The sequence below is a fragment of the Curcuma longa genome, chromosome 3 (assembly GCF_044706935.1).
Source record: "Curcuma longa cultivar G26 ecotype Majalengka, Jawa Barat chromosome 3, ITB_CL_G26_1.1, whole genome shotgun sequence".
Lineage (NCBI taxonomy): Eukaryota > Viridiplantae > Streptophyta > Magnoliopsida > Zingiberales > Zingiberaceae > Curcuma > Curcuma longa.
This window is the reverse complement of record NC_133863.1, coordinates 14,655,727-14,676,478: the sequence shown is the minus strand read 5'-3', so window position 1 is coordinate 14,676,478 and position 20,752 is coordinate 14,655,727. Positions and strand designations below refer to the sequence as shown.

Here is a 20,752-nt window from a genome sequence, read left to right as displayed (position 1 = left end):
ATTAACTCATTAATCCAACAAGTTTATGCCCACATTATTTTAATCGTGTTAAAATAAAACAAATTCCAAAATCGACACGCTCTGTGTGTGACCGAATAGGTTCTCGTAACATTGATAGTGACTTTAACATCTCATTTTAAAGACATAAACAATGAGTGACATTTAGCAATGCATCATGGCTACCCAAGTGACGAAAATGTCGTAGACTCGACCTAACCTGTCTATGACTACTTTATTATATAACTTAGTCTTTTTGTCCATGACATCTATATTAATTTCCGAGGCATAAGAATGTGTCATTCTTTCATCAATTTATGTGTTTCTTGATCTCTAAGTAGGCTTGCTTAACCAAATAAGTTCAATATCTCATATTGACTTATTTGAACATGATCATGCCTTTTAATAGTTCTACTTAATCAAAGGGTCCACAGACATCACTTCCATTATATGAAAGAAACAAATTTCATCTACATCACTTACATCCCTTTGCATAACTTATTGTATGCCCAGTGAATGACTTTATAATCAACTTTATTACAAGTGATGTTTGTCGATACTAAATTACACAACTCCTTATGTAGGGAACCATAGTGACTTCAGGTGAGATGACTGTTTATACCAATAGTCATTATGAGAATGTTTATGACACTCATATAACAATTTATGAAACATCTTATGGCGGGTCATTAAGTATATATTTTCTAATATATACCTATGTATTAACTTAATATCTCATATCTATGACTTGTGAAATTAAGTTATCAGTTAACTTACATGCTAGTCTCAATGCATTAATATTGTCCTTGCATATTAATATTTAATTAAGAATAATTAAGAGTAGTGTTTTTATATATTTATAGTCTCTCACAATTAATTCAAATAATTGATATTTCATAGAACAAAATCTATCACTTTAAGACATTATTCTATTTATAAATTTGCACATATATAAAGTAAACATAATAAATACAAATATTGCCTTTTTATTAAAATATGATACAAAAATATCAAAATCATCATCTCCTGATTGGCTCTTAGAGCTTACACTAACATGAACAGTTAAGGAAAGAACAAAATTCAAGTCAAAATATAAGGAAAAAGGCAAAATTCCTATTCAACCTGAAATTAAAAAAGAATCTAAGAGTTTTTTTTCTTGTAAAAAGAAAGGGCACACAAAGAAGAAGGATTATAAAAAAAATTCCAGAATTGGTTTTAGAAGAAAGCTAATCTCATAATTCTCATCCCGTTTGTTTGTTGCCATTACTCCAATTTTTTTAAAAAATATATAACATGGATGGTCAAATCATTCAAGTAGTACCACTGCTCTAATATTTGAGAATTTAAATATCTATACCTATGCCACTAATTCTAATCTTTTTCTTGATGAAGCCTGTCCATTGGGTGCATATTGCCCACTAGCCACCTTCAATGTAACTACAGGTCTTTGTGATCCGTAAGTTGATTGTGATTGTATTCCTTTACTGATCTTCATTTTTATGGTGAAAATGGAATATTATATAGTTTATTTTTGTGCAGATACCAATACCAGCTTCCATCTGGGGAAACAGATCATAGTTGTGGTGGCGCAGACATCTGGGCTGATGTTGATCATAGTAGTGATCTATTCTGCCCAGCAGGTTACTTCTGTCCGAGCACTGTATTGAAAAACAACTGTAGCAGTGGGTATTTTTCATATCCTTCATGCACAATGTTTTATTTGCACTGTTATCATAATGTGCAGTATATGTAATAGGTATTGATGTTTAATGATCTTCTAATTAAGGACTAAAATATTGTTTCGTACTGCAGTTTTGACCTTTGAAGGGAACCATTAGTTTCAGTGCCATGTAATATCAGTACTCGGCACCATTCTAAGCATTCTAAGATCAACTTAATTGGATTTTAATTCTAGAATTACATTCTAGTTAGTTTGTTTAGCTCCAAAAATAACCGTACACCAATATTAACATAAATGTAACAAGTATCTTAGTTAACCATTGAGATTTGGCTTGAACTGAGACAATTGAAACTAGAATAGGTATACCGTATACGTATAGAATACAGATATGAGTTGGTCTTGATCTGACACAATTTAACTAGAATAGGTGTAAGTATAGAATATAGATACACCCCAGGTTCTAGGACTCTAGCATTACTCCCCGTTTCTGTAGTTGGCGCTTCATTTGATGCATCTGCTCTTCCCTTCCCCTCTCTTTATAGTGTCTCAGCTTCTATATGTCATGGGAAGAGAATATTCTTATTTATGTGGCACTATCTGTTGGTGCTTCTTCTCTTTTCCTCCCCTCTTTTAGAGTCAACTCATACTAACATACAGAATCGAAGGATGAGATAGAAAAGGGAATATTCTTGTCTCGGTCAATTTCTGGTAGTACTAGCAGAGACAAGCGTGTTTGGTTGGTACCATTGAAATTGTATCGGTATGGGTGGCATTGACACAGTGATATTTATTCATATTGGCATAATATCAGTATCAGTCTCCAACTAGAATGATAGGTTTTGATCATGATGGCCAATACACTGCTTGTACTTGAGTATAAATGACTTTCCACCATGTTTCAGAAGAAACTCACTGTGCTTATGTTTTGCCTCACTTCCTTCAGCATTATGTATCGAGCTTTTTGTTTAATAATTGGAGGAAATGTGATTTTGTATCAGTTGTAAAAACCTTATATATTCGTAAATTAGAGTGAATTTTGACTCATATCCATTGTGTGAAACAAAGTAAGAAGATAACAGAGAATAGTCCTGAATTCCTGATTGTCTTTTGTTCACCTAGTTTTTTAAATCTGCATTAGTTCTTGCTATTTCGCTACAACTGATTTTGTGTTTGCATTTTACAGGCACTATTGCCGTATGGGGTCTACCTATGAAACAAGTAAATATCAAATTGTTGCTGTTCAAAATTTTCACACATTTCTAGAAAATAATTTACTGATATCGGTACTGCATTACTTGATATGCATATTTTCATTTTTTCCCATATTATATAGGTCATGTTCCTGAAAGTTGTTGATGGATAGCAATCTTAACTTATTTTCTAAGTGTAATTTGACAAAATAACTACAGCATTTGTTTTCTGAGCATCTATTGTTAACCTAAGAAAGATAAAACACTTCATTTTACTTAAGTTAAAGTGTCATTATAAAATTAAAGTTAATATTCCTTTTCTAGAGAGATAAAATTGGACCTTTGGATGTCATATTATATAATCGAGAAAATCAATCTAAAGCTCAGACTAGTTAGTATACTCAAGCATAAATAAGATTTGAAGTTAGAACCATGGTACTGTGAGGATAATCAATTTTAAGAGGCCTGATATATTTCTCTGTTACAATTGTTAGAATACATCAAAGCACCTAGATGCTGTAGAAGTAATAAGCCAAAGAACAAAAAGAACAGAGTTACAAGAACAATGAAGAAAGCAAGATCAAACAAGAAACAAGTTTTAGGTGGTTTGACAATCTTACCTACATACACGACCTCAAGGAGAGATTCTTATTATTTTTTGGTCAAAAGTACATCACAGTGTCACTACAATATGATGCATCACCAAATGGTTTTTACTTATGCTCTCAAAGATCAATCAGGATGTATGCAATATGGGATCATGTAATCGATGAATCTTAAAGTCATATCCCGTATACGACTTATTTAGCTTCTAGAATGTTGAGGTTGGGATCACTAGATCAGTTCTGCAGAGCTCAGTTCAGCTACCATCTTGTAGGATTGGCTAATCACCTAGCTGATTCTATTGAACACCTAGCAGGTTGGTAAGGCACCAGATTTGGCCAACTGAAGCAAAACTTGCCCAATGCACTTCTAATGAGTTCACCCAGGAACTTGATCCTTGAAACATTAGCATGATGGGTCATTCCAAATCAATTATTTTTATCAGATGTCAAGTGTATGTGGAAATTTTATTTTACTAGATCTCCATGCTCCGATGCTTCTCTACTTCTGTGCATGATAATGCAACATGCTTCTATAGATATGCTTTTATGCATATAATTATATGGATATTATGTCATTTCTTGAACAAAGTTAACTAACAGCTTTATTGTAGGTTGCTTCAAGTCTAGCTCATGCGATGCAAATTCCGATAATCAAGATATCACAATTTTTGGTGCTTTAGTGATGGTATGTTGTTTATTAGGCAAGCAAGTGATTTGGGTATATTCTTGTCTTCATATTTGGCCTTTAAACCTCTGTCTCTATCAACCGTGTGATGATATGACTAACTCTAAAGCCTTTTGTCTCATTCTCCATTTGAAAATAGCTTTGATAATCTATAGTATTTTCATTTCTCGACTGTTTGGGCTGATCCTTTACATTCCAAATGACCCAATGCAAGTGATTCCTTTAGTATACTTGTGGCTATATATTTTGTATTAATTTTGTTTTCATTATCAATGGTGCCTGCAAGAGTGCCTTATTGACTATTTTTCATTTCACAAGAAGATTAAGTCATCGAACATTGTTGATAATGTACTTCTACCATATGTCACTAGGTACGCAATAGAAAACTCATGATATTTTCCCATTTGTTAGCAATACAATAGACACAATAAAGCATTATAAATTAGGAGTAAATTAATTGTCTTGTTTTGGAATGCATTGCGATGAGTTAGGTTGTTGCAACAGAATAATTGCCTTGTTTTGGATTGCACTGGAATGAGTTAGGTTATTGCAACAGAAATGGATCAGTATAAAATTAGATCAGTTAACCAAAAGACATATTGCACATTATCCATTTTATCCTAATGTTCCATTATTGTCTGATTTATTGCTTATGAAACCTGGAGTGTGCATTACAAAGTGGATTCTTATATTGTACTATTCTGACCAGTTAGCAATTTACTTTTCTTGAATAGAATCTGATATACTTTATCTAGATACATATGTTAATGTTATCTAAGCACTTGCTTCTCTACACTAAGATACACAGCTAGTTCAATAGGAGTAACTTGTGGAATCGGTATCTTCTAGTCTATTCAATCCCTCCAATTTAGTACATTTACTAGGTAGAATCATTGAATTCCATTAGTGTTTGAGTTAAATCTAATGTAGGTTTGTTTGGGATTGGGTATCAAATTTTGGTGATAAAGTATGTGCCTCCCACACATACCTTGTGTTGATTGTTTACAAATTAGTTCCAAAAGTTAGTTTCTTATTAGCAATTAGTAACCCTAAGTTCTTAACCTTGCTAGATATTGGGGATGACCTTTTTGTTTTCTAAAAGGATTATTCTCTCATATAACTTTTTTATAAACGAATCATGAGACACACACAACTCATTTAACAACCTAGTTACTTAAATGGGCTTGGTAGGGTTGACCTGAGTAACCTTATCAGGTTCCAATCATGAATCTTGGCTCATTCATAGTTACATATATTATTTACCCTTTGTTTTGGATTTTCAGATGTTTGGTCACAAATGTAGGCTGAAAAAAGGTAACACAAATTGGTAGAGGAAAAAATTAGTATACATTTACAAATAATATCAAAGGAAAAAAAAACAAAAATGCAACCATTAGATTTAAACTGTATACATTTAAAGGGTTTAGTCATTTGCAATGATTAGTTCACCACAATTTTTCTTTCTTTTTTAAATTCAAAGCCATTGGAGTGGTAATCGTCTGCTTGGTGATTTTCTTTTTACAGAAATTGAAAATTGCTGTTCCAGTTGAAAACAAAAATGCAACCATTAGATTTAAACTGATACTCTAACCTAGAAAATGTTGTTTGCTTCAAGTTTAAAAGGGTTTAGTCATTTGCAATGATTAGTTCACCACAATTTTTCTTTCTTTTTCAAACATACACATTATATGCCATTGGAGTTAAAGAATTAAACATGTCTAATCGTCTGCTTGGTGATTTTCTTTTTACAGAAATTGAAAATTGGACTAATTTTTAGCTTCCAGTTGTGCGATCCACTTTTTCTTTACAGTGTTCTTTTGTGAGACAAACTGTAAATGCATGAATTTATGATATATTTTTCACAATGATATTCCTTTTTCTTTGAAGAAGAGCTAAACAGCTTTACTTGATTACTATCTCTTAGTCATAGTTCCTTTCTGACAACTGTAGGTTGCTTTAATTTTGCTGTTGTTGATAATATACAATTTCTCTGACCACATTCTCTCTTACCGGGAAAGAAGACGAGCTGAATCCAGGGAAGCTGCTGCCAAGGTTGCTAGACAAGCTGTGCATGCTCGTGAAAGGTGGAAAGCTGCAAAAAATGTTGCAATCAAGCATGCAGTTGATATCCAAAGACAGATATCTGGGACATTTTCACATAAAAGATCCAATGAACTTCAAGAGCCACAAAATGTTGTTGATATATCTAGGCGGTCTTCCGATGTATCAACATCAGAGATTGAGGAAATAGCTATTCTTCATAATGTGGCAAATTCATCAGAAAAGAACTCTGAGAAAGCTGAAGGTCACCATTCAAATACTGTGGGCAAAACCCCTAAGAAGAACACGATTAAAGAAAAATTTAAACATACTCGTACCCAAATTTTCAAGTATGCATATAGTGAAATTGAAAAAGAGAAAGTTGAACAACAGGAAAAGAAGTTGACCTTCTCAGGAGTAATCTCAATGGCAACGATGAATGAAGTCAGAACAAGACCACGTATAGAGATTGCTTTCGAGAATCTAACGTTAATTCTTAAGAGAAGCAAGAAGCAACTTCTGAAGAGTGTAACTGGGAAATTTATTCCTGGCCATGTAACTGCAATCATGGGTCCATCTGGTGCAGGGAAAACTACTTTTCTTAATGCTTTGGCTGGAAAAATATCTGGATGTCAAACAACAGGACTAGTTTTGATAAATGGAAAGGTTGAACCTATCCAATCATACAAAAAGATTATTGGCTTTGTGCCACAAGATGATATTGTTCATGGAAACCTGACAGTGGAGGAAAATCTTTGGTTCAGTGCTAACTGCAGGTAAGAGATAGACATAATGGAAAATAGGTAATTGAGCTAGTGAAAATTATCGCCTGCAATCTCATGAGCTACATTTAATGTCAAAATCTTTCTCTTTATGCTAGTTAGAACATGACTTTTATATTTAAAGATGTGCATTTATGGGAATATGATATGTCATTGTCATAATCAGAAGTCTGAATAACTATTGTAACTGACTGAAGCCTTTATACTCGTGCTTAAAGGCTGCTAGATCTTGTCAAGCATATCCACTTATCTTTTGCATTTTATTATCTCTTTTTTTCTTTTTTTTTTTGCATGCCTATGTCTAATGTTGCATGTATAAAATATTCTCGGACTTATTGATTCAAAAGTTGATCTACTCTATGTTTTAACACCTACATTCTACTTATCTTCATACTATTTCACTATGTTACTTGAACTTGGGTAACTATGCAACATGGGTGTAGATCCAAGTATCTGACACTACTACCATATCTAAAGCTTTTTACGCGTGATCAATAGAAATAATGAATGTCAACTTGAAGAATCAGTGTTTGTGTTGGTATCCGACCCTGTACAACATAGATTAACATCCAAGTACCAAGGCTATTTCATATGTCAGATAGATTGCATATATTCCTTGCATGTTTGTTGCTTCTTATTGAGATAAATACCAGCATTTTGGTTATGGAAACTATTCATTTGATTGAAAAAGCAAACATATTTACTGTTAATTAGTGCTTTCCATTACCCTCGCACTAGATTCCTAACTTGTCTTGGGTGCATGCTAACTAGCTTCAATCTTTGCTTAGTCAATTCATGAAAGTGTTCACATATTGTATTTTCTTTCTATTTAATAATTTTTATTTGGAAGGTTAAAGTCTCTTCTTTTTCTTTTTCTAATTGTATCATGACTTGTTTGGTTGATATATGTATGTCTTTGCCAAATAAAGAGCTCAGTACACCAATTACCAATGTAACATTTGTTTTTCCTTGTTAGACTTTCTGCAGAAATGCCAAAAGTTAATAAAGTTCTAATTGTCGAACGAACAATTGAGTCTTTGGGTTTGCAAGCTGTACGAAGTTCCTTGGTTGGAACAGTGGAGAAGCGTGGAATATCTGGTGGTCAACGAAAGCGAGTAAATGTGGGGTTAGAGATGGTCATGGAACCATCTCTTTTGATACTCGATGAACCAACATCTGGTCTGGACAGTACTTCATCTCTTCTTCTCATGAGAGCTCTTCGTCGTGAGGCACTTGAAGGGGTAAACATCAGCATGGTGGTCCACCAGCCCAGGTTCGTGCGAGAAAAATAGTGGTGCTAGAGCATGGTTTTAGTTTTCATCACTTATTGTTTCAAAGCATTTCTAGTAAAATCAATTGTGTAAGTTACATATAAGATTTATAAATGCATACAACATCATCATCGATCTTAAAACTGCCATACATCTTTGCAAGATTCAAATACTAGTCTGATATCATTTTTGACACTGGTTGATTTGTGTAAAGTTGTTGATAGATTATAGTCTTTAACTCATAATTTAAAATTTTGTTCTGGTTGTCATTGGTGATATGCACTGTTCTTCTTGTGTATCGAAACCAAAACCATGGAAAAGGGTAAAAATTACATGTTTCTCTTGTGTGGCTTATTTCAACTGTCCCACCCCATGTATTGTCTAGACTGGGTGATGCAATTCAGCCATTATGGAGCCAAACTATGTTAAACCTTGCATTTAACCTGAATTAATCCTAATTTACATCCTATTCTAAATAATTACTCAATTAAACATATAATTTGGATTTTTAACCAAATTATAAACAATTATGCACTCCATGACATCTTCTAGGCTCCAGAATGCTCTACTACTGGGAAGAGCCATAGTTGCTGCATTCACTAAAAATCATTCAAAAAATCCATTAGAAAAGGTTTGCTCGATGTTTGATTCCATGGAGAAGCTCTTGAGAGCTTCATTTATCGTTCATTGTGTTTTGAAAGGATTGTAATCTAACTTTTTTCTAGCATTTAGAAGATTTTTTAAAAATTATAAACTACAAATTTCACTTCCTCTTGATAGTTAGGCTAGGAAAAATTTGGAATTGAAACAGAAAAATTGTTGAATAATAGTGGATAGTACTCTGATCTGACTTTAGACCTTGAAGCTTCAATATTTACCACAACTTTATGGAAAGAATATCTAAGTATCCAACTTGATTTGGGAAGTTTAACTGTCATTTGTAATTTTAATAATAGTTCTGTAAAAAAAATCTAATTTTAATGTAGTTTCACTAATTGTTAATTCCTCTGAATTTAAAATTTTAAAAGTCATGCATTGTGATTATTTTCCATGAGAATAATGTGACTATTATATTTGGTGTTTCAGCTATACATTATTCAACATGTTCGATGATCTAATACTTTTGGCAAAAGGTGGTTTAGTTGCATATCAAGGGCCAGTTAAGAACATTGAAGAATACTTTGCAGGCCTAGAGATTAATGTTCCTGATCGTGTCAATCCTCCAGACTACTTTATTGATATTCTAGAGGGTATGGTAAAGTTGAGCACAAGTACAGGTATTAAATCTAGCCAGCTGCCAGTGATATGGATGTTACATAACGGGTATCCAGTACCCCCTGATATGAAAAATGAGCTCAATTCTGTCCATTCATCATTTAGAGATGGAGCAAACTCTGTTAACAGTGGCTCAGATGAGGTATCTGGTGCAATTGACTTTTGGGGAGGTGTAAAAGGTGCATTAGGAGAAAAGAAAGAACACTTGGAGAATGTTTTTTCAAAATCCAAAGATTTAGCAAACCGAAGAACTCCTGGTAAACTTTACCAGTACAAGTATTATCTTGGAAGGTAATTTCTTATCATTGAATAAAGTTCATGTGTTAGATTTATCATGAGCACAAGTTACTCACAATAATGCTGTAAGTTGTGATGGAGCATGGACTGCACTTGTGACTACAGGGTATCCAAGCAGCGATTGCGCGAAGCTACAGCCCAAGCTGTGGATTACTTGATCCTTGGTCTAGCTGGAGTTTGCTTAGGAATACTTTCTAAAGCGAACGACTCAAATTTAGGAGCGGCTAGTTACACGTACACTATTATAGCTACTTGTAAGTTGAATATAATTATCACTTCTTTGAACTATCATTTGTGAGTAAATAAAGTAGCCTTAAAATTTACAGACCATGATCACAGTTATTGGCTTTAATTTGGTAATATAGGAGTACAGTTCGAATTTTTAGTATACTCCTAAAGGATAAGGAAGAACATACAACTTCACCTTATAAGATGTAGAATTGATAATATTCACGTTTGTATTTTGTTTTATGGTTGTTGAACAACTATAGTGAACATTTATTTTAATGTGAAGCATTGGGGGAAAATGCTTGGATTGGAACCATTTTAAGGTGTATATGCTGATCATTAATGTGAAATTTACCATTGTCAATCATACATTTCTTTTAGCATGTGGAACTATTTTGAAAATAAAAATTAACTATCGTCTAGCTTGCCGAACTGTCTGCTAAATTAGTAAGTGAAAAAAAACCCATTTTTCACTATAAACTGTAATTAGTTGAGCTTTGTTTACTCTGTTGCAGCTCTCTTAGGTCAGATTGGTGCTTTAAGGTCATTTTCACTTGAAAAGCTGCAGTATTTGAGAGAGAAAGATCTGGAATGAGTTCACTTGCTTATTTTCTTGCAAGAGATACGATTGACCATTTCAATATTGTAGTCAAGCCAGTTGTGTATCTCTCAATGTTCTATTTCTTCAGCAACCCCAGGTCGACATTTGCAGACAACTATATCATTATGCTTGCCCTTCTCTATTGTGTGACTGGTATTGGATATACTTTTGCCATCTGTTTCCAACCTGGTTCTGCCCAACTGGTGCGCGTTTGCCATTTACTAATCTTGTTCTTTTAAATAATTTTATCTTTAACACAAAGCAACATTGATCATGCAGTGGTCTGCTCTTCTTCCTGTTGTGTTAACTTTGATAGCCACTCAACGGCGAAATTCACAAATACTAGCAAGTTTATGCTACCCGAAGTGGGCCTTGGAAGCTTTTGTCATTGTGAATGCAAAAAGGTATGTGCCTCATAGGAAGCCACAATAAACAAAACTCAATTTGGGAGAGATAACAGCCATACTTGTCACCTCTTCTCTACTCTCACTTTCTCTTGAGTGACTTCCAAACCAGTTCCTAATGAATTTTATAAATCAGTTGGAATATCCCTGATGCTCACCTATTCTACAGAATTGAGAAAGATATTGATTGTAAGCAATCAGAAGTCGTAAATGTAGAAAGAACTTGTAAATATGTTACATTGTCTTCCAACTGAAGTCATCAGTCTGTGGCCTACCGTCCATATCATACCAAAACATCAAACCTTGATTATTATGATTAACACTACTGCTGCTCTTCGTTGCAGGTACGACGGCGTGTGGCTTATTACGCGGTGTGGAGTACTTCAAAATTTTAACTACGACATCAATCATTGGGGGCTTTGCTTAGGCGTCCTCTTTCTATATGGTTTCACTTTCCGCTGCATTGCGTTCGTTTGCATGGTGTTGCTGAACAAGAAATGAGGAAGAAAGCTTCTCTACTTCTCCCCAATTCATCAGTGTACATGAGCTCATTAGCATAGAAGATGCTATAGTACATGTATCTATACGATAGCATTGTAGTCAAAAGAAGTAAATCGTCGTAAGAAGGCTCATTTTAATTCTTTAACAGAACCAGTGTGCTGTTGCAACTGATTTCACTTGAGTACATAGTAGACTACAATCGGTTGCATTTTGGATGGTTATAGGCTCTACAAATTCTGTAGATTGAAACCTCATAGACTCAAAGGTGTCTTACATGTTTGTTTATTTGCTAATTAATTTATCGAAAATATGTAATTTGGACTTTCGTTTTCATGAAAATATTTCAACTTTTAGTTTTCATATTCGATTGCCCTAATTGATGATGGTGGATATTCTTTAGTAAAAATAGAAAGATAAAAGAGTTATCTCGAATATAGTTGAATTGATTAGTGCGGGATAGATTTATTGAGGTGGACAAAGTTGAATCTCAATGAAGTAGATAATGTCCTTTTTTATAATGGTCAATTATAATTTTTCAATTTACTTTTTCATGATTATAGAATCGATTATGTGAAATTATTAAAGTGACGGATTCTAATAAAAAAAAGATGAAAGAGTTCTTCCACTTAAAAGAAAAAGATTCCTAAAATGAGTAGGATAAGGCTACACGCATATGCCATTGTTTAATTTTTTTGAACAATGTTAATGAATAATGAATATAAATATGTATTAATAAAAAAATTAATATAATAGATGAGTGATATATGGGTTATATATATTTTTAAAAAATAATATATATTAACATAATACCGATGTATTAAATTGGTATAAAAAAAATCGTGGAATTATCGTTTTCCATTTTCAGCTAGCGCAGATATTTTAGCCGATGTAGCAACGGCGATGAGTTAAAAGAACACACGCGACGGCTGAAGTATCGTTACCACTTTTATTTAGGTCAATGAGAGGGACGTTTCGTGTTGTCGCTCCGCTCTTTGCCGCTTCTTACGCCGCTTCCTCTCGTCTATTGCCGGTTCTTGCTCCTTTCCTGCCACGAAACCCTCCCTCACCTCTCCGCCGCTTGCTGTCGGCCTTGCCGCCGATGTCGAATCACTCGCCGGCAGCGACTCCTCCCTCCGCAGCCGGTTCCCTTCTAGAGTCTTCCTCGTTTAAGAAGCAGTTCGATGATTTCCGCGTCCAGCTTGAGGAGTCGGGCAATGTTCGGGAACGCATCCGGGCGGTCGTGATGGAGGTCGAGGCCGCTGTCCGGATAATGCATTCCAGTCTTCTCCTCGTCCATCACACAGTTCCCAACTCAGGTTCACTTTATCCACTGTGTGCATTAATCTTTGTTTTCTCTTTTTCCAGTAGGATTTGGAAGTGTTTCTGAAGATTTTTTTTATGGCTTTGTTGAGTTGCAGAAGTATTGGACAAGGCTAGGGCTCAGATCGAAGTGTTGAAGGGAGTGTTCCATAAGCTTACTGATATTCTGCGTGATTGCCCCGGACAATATTACAGGTGAGAAGATTCTTTTTGCCTTTGGTATTGCTCTTTCGTGTCTCATTTGAACGCCTAAAATGGGGCTTTAATTTAATGTTAGGTATCACGGTGATTGGAGAAGTGAGACACAAACGTCAGTATCACTCATCGCATTCCTGCATTGGTTGGAAACTGGCAATCTTCTTGTACATGCGGAAGCTGAGAAGAAACTTGGATGTGAGGCTTCTAATGTGATTCTATCTGATGACCATCCTTTCTGACATTCAATATTTTAGATTCTTGTGTTGTTGCAATGAAAAAATATGAGTTAACAGTTGAGACTAGAATTCCCTTGATGCTACTGCATATCAAAATTGTTTGTGGCAATTTATACAACACATTAAAGAAAAAAGGAAACAATTGTAGCATCTAGTGTATAAATCGACTAAAAAATTGATAGAAATAGCTTTTTTATGAACTATGATGAATATAGGAGTGCTACCACTGCCAATTTTTCTGTTTTATGTTTATCTGGTTTACAATTATTCATTATGCATGAAAATTTCTGATGTTTTGCATATGCTGTGTGCTTTTGTGTAGTGGACAAATCAGAATTTGGTCTGGACGTTGAAGATTATCTTATAGGTTAGTTTACTTTCATGACATAGTCTGCACATGTTTTCTTGCAGTTTGGTTATCTACATGCATGCAAGTTATACTGTTATAGGAACTTTCCTTTTAACCTAGCAACACAAGATGATCACACATGACTCTAGAATCTTTTCTCTCTATTTCATCTGTCCACTTTTTATGAATATCTTTTGTTTTTATGATAATACTTGTGTTTGATCAAATTTTTATTTTGATGCTTTTGGATAATGCTCCATCTGACTAGTGTGGTTGATAAGTGTGCATAAAGTAGCATCATTTGATGATGATTTTATCATGGTACAATACCTGCAATGTAGCATATGAATTATAGTTATCTTGTTTCAGTGAAGAAGTTAAAATAGATTTTTTGCTCATTTTGGTCTCCATATTCAAAGAAGATGAGGATGAGATGATGTAGGTCTCTGTCCAAATTTGTGAAACTGTTCCATTCAGTTGGGAATTAAGGTCAAAGTTCATGAGGTCAGATCTTAAAAAAGTGGAAGCTGTGACTTTCCAGAGATGCACCAAACATTGGCCATACAACTTTGGTTTGTTAAGAAAGGGCAGGAAACAAAAACTGCAAATGAGTTATTTATCTACTGATCATAGAAAATTACAGTTTCACATGATGGTTTATAATCTATTTGTTGCACATATGTTTATTTGTTTTGATCTGTGTTTTTACATGCTCTTGGTCAATTATGAATTTGTGTAAAAAGCTGACATATCCATCATACTCACACCCATTTTCCCATTTTTCATTGTTGCAGGATTATGTTTCATGTCCAATGAATTGGTAAAAATTCCTTTCCTTTGATTCAGTGAACTATATGCCTCATAGAACATTATTAATATTTTGAACTTTTATTCATATGAATGTTTTATGGGTTGTGGGTTTAGGCTTGCATTGGATGTTTTAGGTATAGGGTAGAGGGTTAAGTCCTAGATATTCCATGTAAGTTGTCTGTTGATATTAACATCAATGCAGTAATATTCTCCTCACATTAGCATAGTAAACATAATTAGTCTGTCTTCTTGAGTGAGGTTTTTCGTTGCAATCACTCTAAAGAAAAGGTCTATTCGCAGTCTGCTACATCCAAAAGAGGGTCGATCAAACTGTGCCATACATCTTCCCTTCAGATTTACTTGTCTTCTACTTGATATACTTGTACCCTATGAGACACTTTCTTCCAGTGCAATATCTGGCACAAAGTCTTTAGCAAGGGAATCCTCTTCTCCTTGACTACGATTCCCTGTCTATCAATGTGTGACCTCCATGCTGACCTCCAATGGTCGCTCTAGAACCCTTGTCAAGTGCTTTGCTTCTCTCCATCATCAGTCCCCCGGTCTGCTATGAACATCGCCTCAAGGAGAACTCATCCAAGAGATTGCCATTTGTGGTGTCACCTCATCCTCTGCTAGTATTACATTTCTGTTCTAATAATGGTCATGTCTTAGCTGTTATGGTCTTGTTTTATTAGTTATATCTTCTTCTTTTTGGTTAGACCTTTTGCAGTTTATTTAAACAACCTAGGCAAAATAGTTCCTATGCTCTAGTTTGAGAGGTAGTCATTTGATATATATATATATATATATATATATATATATTTTGTGTCAACATTCTACAAATTCCATTATCAATCAAGTGGATGGTTTGTGAGCAAAAGATGCAACTGAATTGAACTTTTGGAGTATTTTGCTCACCTTCAGTTAATTTTGTGTGTTGAGATGAATTTCAAGTACTGACATATTTATTCTACCTTAGCCAAGATATGTGGTCAACCAAGTTACTGCTGGGAATTATGATTGCCCAAGGAAGGTGCTTATGTTCTTAACTGATCTTCATGCTGCTTTTAGAATGCTTAACCTGCGAAATGACTTTTTGCGGAAGAAATTTGATGGTAGGTTCCTTGTTTCTAAACATTAGACATTTTCCTTCTGGAAATATAATTCCATGCATTTTCACTTAATCTTTAATGTTTTTGGCAGGAATGAAGTATGATTTAAGAAGAGTCGAAGAGGTTTACTACGATGTGAAGATCAGAGGACTGGGAGCTGAGGACTCGATACCGGAGCAGAACACCCAAACTTGATAGGCAAGTGAAAATGAAGCTGCTTAAAAGTGAGCATACTCAATCATTTCAACTTGTTCAAGTTCATGTTTCAGATGTTTGTATTTTGATAAACAGAGGTTGTTTTGGGCAGAAGAGCAAGGAATTACCTTTCTGGAGTTCTGAAAGAACCATTCGATGAGCAGAATCATCTCTGGGTCAAATCTAGTTCAAACTGTTACTTTTCCCTGTTTCTGGTGTTGTAAACTTCTCTTCTTTTAGATAGCAACGCAGAGAAGTTATGATATATTTCTATCATATTAATCTCACCTGGGAATGTGCTTGTGTCTGGCTAGCCATCTCATATTCTCAGTGCCAGGAGTTTCTTGGATGTAATAATTTGATGCTGCATGTGCTTTCTTCATTGGTAGCCTAAGGTCGTTTTGTTCTGTAGCCCGTGTTGGCAAGAGAAAACAGGAGAAAGAAAGGATGGTGAACAATTTTCCTCACTTTATGGTCATTTGGACATAATTCGAGTTATAAATTTGCTAAACTTGAGGATGATTCTTATGCTAATTGTATTATAGTGTTGTGAAAGAGCACCATAGATTTATAGTGGCAGCCTCTTACACGTTGATCATGTTTCCTTGGAGGTTCAGAGAACGATCCTATGGGTAAAAGGTGTAGCAGAAATATAAAGGAAGGGTCATCCTTATATTCGTACTTTTGTTCTGAATGCCAAGATTCTTTCCCTTTTTTTTGGATAATCTTGGTGTTCAGATTTTGTCCGATTAATCTTGGAGGTAGATGATATTTTCCTTTGATTCGTTTAGATGCTTTACAATATGCCACACTCAGATTGGATGATTGCCATGAGGAAGGCAAGGTGCTTGCAAAGACATCTTTTGTCTGTTTGGTTAGTGCGAATCTGCTCCGTTTCTCATAGATTTTTTCTGAAATAAATAGTTATTTATTTGATTGTAAGAATAATATTGAAATGTGCTTTCTCGCAGAATAGTAACTTGGTAGAAGCCTTAATATTTATTCTCACAGAATAATTTCTAAGAATAACGTTGATGAGCAATTCAACAAGGTAGAAGCCTTATTGAAGGTGGTTCAGGTAATCTTGGATATTTAGTCTGGTTTAATGTTATTTATTGTATTTTAACTTGTTTGAGTTTTACGTTTTTGTCTGATAAGAAATATGTTTACATTTTTCACTACCCAATAAATTGACACTCACTGATGAGTAGCACTTAATAATAGCAAAAACCATCTCATCTAGCACTTCCTTTTAGATTGTAATTGCAATTCAACTGAAATACATGAAACAACAAAATGCAATTCCTTATGAGGTTTTACATCATATATTAGATACCAATCTCAAAAGAATAACTGAAAATTTCACCATGCATTCTTAAACATCTTCATGTCTCTTCACAGGGTCTCTTTTGCCATCAGTGGCAGGACTGTCAGAAGAATCATTGCTCTGTTCTTTTCCTCTTCCATTAGCCACAAAAGAAGCCTCGTCAGCTCTCATTTCTTTTTCTTGATCTCTGTCTTTCCCCCAAAGCACCAAGTATAGTCCAACAATCACAATGATCCCCCCAATGATGCTACATAAATAATAATAAAAAAAAAAATAAAACTTAGATCAATTGATGATATTGTTATTGATTAAATGATCCAAATCCTCGATACTTTTAAGTCTTCAAAATCTACCTCCCGAGAAACAGTTTTTCGCCGAAGACAAAGTAAGCTAGAAGTGCAACCATGATTGTGCAGAGGGGATTGAACATGGTCACAAAGACTGGTCCCTTTTGCTCAGTGCACCAGAGCTGTATGTAGATGATTAAACCAGAGCAAACAACTCCCTGAAAATAAAAGAAAATGCGAAACTCAAACTTAAAATTACTGCATCAGAGGATGATCAAACAGATTCTTGTCTGTGTTAAAGGGTACTTACTGAATACAAGATGCTCCAGAGTTTAATGTCGAATCCAATCTTCCATGCAGCTGGTTTGTGCTGCACAAAGGCTGTGAAGATGGCTGATTGTGCAGCTCCAATAAGGCTCATCCATGCAGTCAGTGAAAGCTGTGCTGGATATCTCTTCAATGTCACTGCCTGCAGATTTTTCAGTTTTGTTCTCTGAGTAGCTGTTTCAGTGCTAGCTTAGTTCAGTAATGAGAGGGGATGAAATACCTGCATTATGTACCATATGGACCAAGTGATGCAGCTTGCCACTGTGAGAATTGATCCCTTCAACCAGCTCTCATGGATGGCATTTCCATGGATGTGGATCAGTGCTTCCCCAAAATTCTTCATTGCTGGTCCTTTGTAAAGTGTCATGACTGTAACACCTACCAATGACACCAGGGTGCCAACAGCCTTGGCCACTCCTCTGGGGCTTTTAATATCAAGATGCTCCAATCTGAACCTAAACTTTGTCATTGCGAGAAGAAAGAGGAGAAAGATATTTGTGTATATATCGTAAGATATTACCTGAGTAGAATAGCAATGATAAAGGTCATGGCAGCAATGGTATTGACCATGGAAGCAACAAAGGTAGGAGATGTGTATTTTAAGCTTGCAAAGTACATGTTTAGGGTTAAACTGACCCTGTAAAAATTACAAGAGACTACACCTCTGTTAGCCGAAGTATTCGAATGATATACACTGAAATAACAGGCTTATTTTCTCACCCTAGAAGGGAAAGCACACATAGCTCCAAGAACAATGCCAAGGTAAGCTTGGGTCTTAATTTCCTACATGGATAAACAGAAAAAAACTAGTAAGAAAGAGAACAATCCCCAGGAAATTTGAGAAAATTTCTTTGTACCTCTCAAGGAAATAAGCAAAAGGCCACATGAGCAAGGTCGAAACCAAGTGTCTGTAGGTGATGTATACATGGGGATTCAATCCCCGGTTGAAGGAAGCCTCGGTGATGAAGTAGAGAATTGTGTATCCTATCTGAACTATGGTCATGAGTATGTGAGCCTTAAACCTCCTACAAGTTCCTCTGATGTGTGTCATTGAGGGTGCCATGTTTGGGAGAGGAGTTCAGAAGTGATAGAACCGCCATGCCTATAAATATAATTAAGTGCTCCAATTTCTTAAGATCCTTTTGTTACATGTTGCATTGGAATCAAGTTCATCCATCACTTGCGACTCCATGTAATTGGAAGTGGATTTGTAGGTGGACAAAGTGGATTGGAATCTTCAGAAGTGGATTAGGAAAGAGCATTTGGGCACACTTTGAGAGTGTTAGTGCAATGTCTAGTCCATAAAGGATAGAGTTTTTGACACCATTTGAGTACATGTGGAGCCTTTTGAGAGAGAGGGTTATTTACTTGTTTTGTAGAATTGTTCTCTCTTTCGTCGAGCTACACTTTAACCATTTACCCTTCCACCATTCTCATCTATCAACTAAGCCCTCTAGGCCTTATCCTATGTTTTAAATTATTAAATTATGCACCAAGTTTTCAAAATAGTCCTGAGTCATACCCCTCAATTCTTCATCATCTACCTTCCTGTGCCCTCTGTTTGATCGGCACTTGCTTGAACAAGCGGCCAAGGCGGCCACGAAATCATGGCTAGGTGGCCGAACCAGCCATGAGGGTGACTGCTCAACAGCAAGCAACATAACAACCCCAAACCCATCTTTTGCCCCAAATTACCTTTGGAAGCAGTTTGGACCAAGGCAACCTTTCAATTAGCCATAGACAATGCACACAAGAATCAACAATCTTTCGAACCGAGGAGGAATCGATGCTAGAAACATGTCGCGAATAGTTATATTCCGCTTAACTTGTGTCAAATTGCAACTCAGTTGATGATGATGACGATGATGATGAGAAGTGTGTGCACCACTAAACACAAGTGGATCCTTTGTCAGATAATTCCCAGGTTATTTAGTTGAATCTGATAATTATTACAGTAACAGTGGCCTGATGAAGAAGAACACAAGCCAATATATAATATATGGAACATGGAACCTTTGTCTGGTGGATCAAGTAGGGCTGCCTGCCATGCCAGTTCATCTTGCATAGAATAATTCTTTCGAACATAATTTGATCTCCAAATTTGCAGTCCAATGAATTGGCCTGCATTACGGTAAGCAGCTTGCATGTTCCATTGGCACAAGATCTAAAACTAACTTGAAATTTGTTAGGAACGGTGTCCTTTTCTTCTCCATGGGTACTACTACTTTATTATCATTTTCATGCCACTTTTTTTTTAAATATCAAAATAGTGCATCCGTTATATTTCTTATCTCAAAAATATTTTCATATTTTTATTTTAGCATTTTCATTATAGCAACTACGATACAACTGCTACAACTTATTAAAGTAAATTGACTTAAATATGGAGTATTTTAATATTAAAATACACTTTTAACTTAGTTAAAATTTCACAAACTTGATTAAAATTATATTAATTTAATCAAAATCATCAGTTATACAATAGTTGCTATAATAATTTTAAAATAATTTTGATTCAATTGATAAAAAAAATTTAATATGATAATATTTCATGTATAATAATTTTGATCTAATTTTATTCTATGTTATAGCAACTAAAAAATGGGATCAAAATATCCAAATAATATATCTGATTTTCATATTTAATGAGACATCAAATAACAAAATAAAAGCAATAAAGTTAGATAACGTCATGAGCTGTTCATGATGATTTGGTTAGGTGTCTAGCTCAGCTTGATCTACCTTTTATCGAATCATATCTATCACAACCTAAATTGGTTAAGTTGCATATAAATGACAATAGTTTTCATTTTAATTGTAAGTTATCTTTTACATAAGTTTTATTTTTAAGACGACTAAACATTTATTACGAGCATTTATTTTTATCATTGTCAAACACATCCCTACTTAATGGTGGAATAAGACTTAATTGCTATTGTTATTACCTTCAAACATCTAATTTTTTTTTAATATTTTCTAATTTGAACATTTTGTCTAAAATAAATGAATCTAATTGTACTTATTTGTAAATAAT

General features: G+C 34.8%; 2 protein-coding genes and 1 pseudogene across 6 annotated transcripts; 2 read left to right on the top strand and 1 right to left on the bottom strand.

Moving 5' to 3' along the window:
- The first annotated feature begins 1,397 nt into the window (after nt 1-1,397).
- On the top strand, nt 1,398-11,557 carry LOC141825161 (ABC transporter G family member 28-like; annotated as a pseudogene).
- A 942-nt stretch (nt 11,558-12,499) lies between these two features.
- Nucleotides 12,500-16,244, top strand: LOC141824615 (uncharacterized). Of its 3 annotated transcripts, none has more exons than XM_074711934.1 (8): nt 12,500-12,873; nt 12,976-13,072; nt 13,155-13,270; nt 13,634-13,678; nt 14,455-14,480; nt 15,450-15,585; nt 15,674-15,806; nt 15,893-16,244. In XM_074711934.1, exons 1-7 carry the CDS (start codon nt 12,516-12,518, stop codon nt 15,775-15,777), a joined length of 882 nt encoding a protein of 293 aa, XP_074568035.1. In that variant the 5' UTR covers nt 12,500-12,515; the 3' UTR covers nt 15,778-15,806; nt 15,893-16,244. The 3 variants fall into 3 exon arrangements, with proteins under 3 accessions (XP_074568035.1, XP_074568033.1, XP_074568034.1); XM_074711932.1 differs by having other exon boundaries at nt 15,890-16,244; XM_074711933.1 differs by having other exon boundaries at nt 15,874-16,244.
- A 749-nt stretch (nt 16,245-16,993) lies between these two features.
- On the bottom strand, nt 16,994-18,781 carry LOC141825000 (WAT1-related protein At4g08300-like). Of its 3 annotated transcripts, none has more exons than XM_074712361.1 (7): nt 18,576-18,781; nt 18,439-18,501; nt 18,239-18,355; nt 17,939-18,167; nt 17,702-17,860; nt 17,458-17,609; nt 16,994-17,351 (listed from the first exon to the last, which is right to left on the bottom strand). In XM_074712361.1, exons 1-7 carry the CDS (start codon nt 18,779-18,781, stop codon nt 17,153-17,155), a joined length of 1,125 nt encoding a protein of 374 aa, XP_074568462.1. In that variant the 3' UTR covers nt 16,994-17,152. The 3 variants fall into 3 exon arrangements, with proteins under 3 accessions (XP_074568462.1, XP_074568463.1, XP_074568464.1); XM_074712362.1 differs by having other exon boundaries at nt 17,939-18,173; nt 18,576-18,780; XM_074712363.1 differs by having other exon boundaries at nt 17,939-18,143; nt 18,576-18,780.
- Nucleotides 18,782-20,752: the final 1,971 nt, after the last annotated feature.

Coding starts and splice junctions, on each gene's coding strand:
- LOC141824615 (XM_074711934.1), top strand. CDS start 12,516: ATGAGAGGGACGTTTCGTGTTGTCGCTCCGCTCTTTGCCGCTTCTTAC. Junction 12,874..12,975: donor TCACACAGTTCCCAACTCAG/GTTCACTTTATC, acceptor GTTGAGTTGCAG/AAGTATTGGACAAGGCTAGG. Junction 14,481..15,449: donor GTTTCATGTCCAATGAATTG/GTAAAAATTCCT, acceptor ATTCTACCTTAG/CCAAGATATGTGGTCAACCA.
- LOC141825000 (XM_074712361.1), bottom strand. CDS start 18,781: ATGGCACCCTCAATGACACACATCAGAGGAACTTGTAGGAGGTTTAAG. Junction 18,356..18,438: donor TGTGTGCTTTCCCTTCTAGG/GTGAGAAAATAA, acceptor TAATTTTTACAG/GGTCAGTTTAACCCTAAACA. Junction 17,861..17,938: donor CCATATGGTACATAATGCAG/GTATTTCATCCC, acceptor AAAAATCTGCAG/GCAGTGACATTGAAGAGATA.